The sequence below is a fragment of the Branchiostoma floridae genome, chromosome 17 (genome assembly GCF_000003815.2).
Source record: "Branchiostoma floridae strain S238N-H82 chromosome 17, Bfl_VNyyK, whole genome shotgun sequence".
Classification (NCBI taxonomy): domain Eukaryota; kingdom Metazoa; phylum Chordata; class Leptocardii; order Amphioxiformes; family Branchiostomatidae; genus Branchiostoma; species Branchiostoma floridae.
In genome coordinates, this window is record NC_049995.1 from 1,132,683 (window position 1) to 1,135,214 (window position 2,532).

Sequence of the window (2,532 nt, forward strand, 5' to 3'; positions counted from 1 at the left end):
GCAAGTATCTTCCAACAAACGTTTTGAATAGAATGGCTAGCAATGATTGTTAGAAGTGTGATGAATTTTTTAAAGTCATTTTCCAAGTCGTATCTCAGAAACACATGTATTACGACGACACCGTGGTTTTCCCTTCTTTCCCAGGGTTGGTACACAATCACACATGTACCAATGAACTATAGATATATTAAAAATACCAATGACAAACACTGAAACTGAAGAAAAGGTAAGTTAAAATGTTTTATTTGTGTTTGTGTGTTTTACAGGTGTGACGTCCGGTCGACCAGTTATATTAACCGCAGTTTATATCAAGCTCTTACGATCATACAATACTCAAATATTTTTGACCGTGATAACTACCACCATTCTATCAAAACGATCTTGAATTGTGCTGAAATGTATCAAGTAAGCTGCTTTTCAGCGTCAAGTACAGATACTAGCCGTTAACAGTGGTCTTTAAGGACTTTTATTCTTATATTTCTTTCTATCCATCTCCGGTATACAAACCACTTTCTTCAGTAGGAAATATCTAATTCTTGAAATATGTGAATACTTGTCAAAGCGTAAGCTGCTCATTTGGAATGTATTTAAAAGTATAATGCTGATAAAACGTGAGAGAGATTTAGTTTCAACTAAGCAAGTATCATATCTTCCTATGCAGCTAAACTTTTTGAAGAACACATTGTTATTCAGGTGGTTACATGTTGCATAGAGCCAACTTAGCAATTGTGAAAAAAAAAATCCCTTTTGTGTTCAGCAATCTGGCCGTAAGGGGACTGCGTTCTTTGCGCAGATGTGGCTATTAGGTCCGGCGTCATTCTCCCAGGGTTCGGTACATTTTTGAACGTACCACAGCCAGCTTTTCCGCTTGTTCATGAAGGCACAGTTCCGGAACCTGAAAAAATATAGGGCGCAAAAAGTCATTGCTTGAACGAACTACGGTATGGCCGAAATATGATATTCAACCCATTGATATAACCAACTTTCCCTTTGGTCACTTTCTAAATGCCGACGACTCTGAAACGTCCGACCGATTCCGATTTTTTGTTACGTTGCTTGAGTAACTGTTATCTAAAAATCCAACAGCTTGCGAAATAATGATAAATGTCAAGTTATTTCTCTATGATGGTTAATTGAGCCAACATTTTCTGAAGAGCATATGACAGGGACTCTATAATGAAATAAACAAAATCGTTGCTACGAAATTCTATGGCTACTGTTTAAACACATATAACATATTATTTGAGTAAATTGACTTATTCCCCCGAAGCGGTGCGAAATGAACGATGGGAGACGTCCGCCATTTCGGAACAAAGCGACGATTATGGTTACAGGAGTCTATTGAGTTTAAATGTTGTAGAAAGAAAGGCACCAGGCTGGGTAATCACTAATCTGTTCCCTTCTTCGGGTCAATTTCGCTTTGTTCATATCCCATTTTGACTTGTCAGGGTAAAATTGTGCATGGGAGGGGGGTGGTATGGTGGCAATCCCTATTTGTATTGTGTGGTTAACTGTCGTTGAAGAGGTTCATCAGTCACGTATGAATGCAGTTAATCCAAATTTTCTTCGAACGAAATGAGGGTTGGGAGCTGCCCAAGTCCTACCTACCCCTTCTCCGCAAGGAGGCGGGGGGAGGGGGAGATAATCTACGCAAGACTGACCTCTAATCTCTTGTTCTCTCGCGAGATAGAGACTAGGTCATTCTCTGTGATCAAGATGTGCTGTCAGACATAGAAAATTTGGTATGTAGTTTGTTTACCTATTAAAACAGTCATTGCTCGAAGAAAATTTGGATTAACTGTCGTCAACTGTTTCTTACTCGTTGTTATGCTCGTTGACACCTTCAGCCCAGGGTGCGTAGCCGGTTACATTGAAGGGTGTGCCGTCCTCCCACACGAACGTGCCTTCAGTGTCTTCATCCGTCAGGCCGATCCACACATCACGCAGCTTCCCCGTACGCCTAAGATGAAAGGAAAAGACATCAAGCTAACACAGTAACTATAAGAAATCGTTACGTATCATGAAAAAAAAAAATATAGAGGGTAACCGACAAGCTAAAGACAAGTCCCGTATAAATGTCTCAGTGACGACTTCCGGCAGCTCTACATAGAGTCTGTCCCCCAGGTATGCATGTCAGACAACGGCGCTATTGCATCTGCCTGCGGCCAGTCCTCAGGGGTGCCTAAGCATTTGCACGAACCCTATGAAATTCGTACGAATATTATGTGATACACACGAATCACTATGCGAAAACGCACGAATATTATGAAATTCGCACGAATCACTATGCGAAATCGTACGAATTTTATGAAATTCGCACGAATCACTATGTGACACACACGAGCCTTATGTGATTCGCACGATCCTTATGCAAAAACGGCGGCCGGGAGGTGGCATGATTTTGAGCGTTTCTACCCGAGATATTTATATTTCAAGGCATGGAATGGACATTTACCGTCGCAAAGATGTATTTGATAGCCTGTGAGCTACTGTTTAGCTTCATTTCGGCGTGTTACATCGTATTTTCAGTCG

At 40.9% G+C, this 2,532-nt stretch overlaps 1 protein-coding gene across 1 annotated transcript in view; it reads right to left on the reverse strand.

Annotated features, from left to right (window-relative positions):
• Positions 1-222: 222 nt before the first annotated feature.
• LOC118404875 overlaps positions 223-2,532 on the reverse strand; it is a 6,154-nt gene continuing 3,844 nt past the window's right edge. The window contains exons 5-6 of the mRNA XM_035804255.1: positions 1,820-1,960; positions 223-895 (exon numbers count right to left, since the gene is read on the reverse strand). Coding sequence (XP_035660148.1) covers positions 754-895; positions 1,820-1,960 — 283 coding nt within the window. The 3' untranslated portion in view covers positions 223-753. The remainder of the gene's footprint in view (positions 896-1,819; positions 1,961-2,532) is intronic.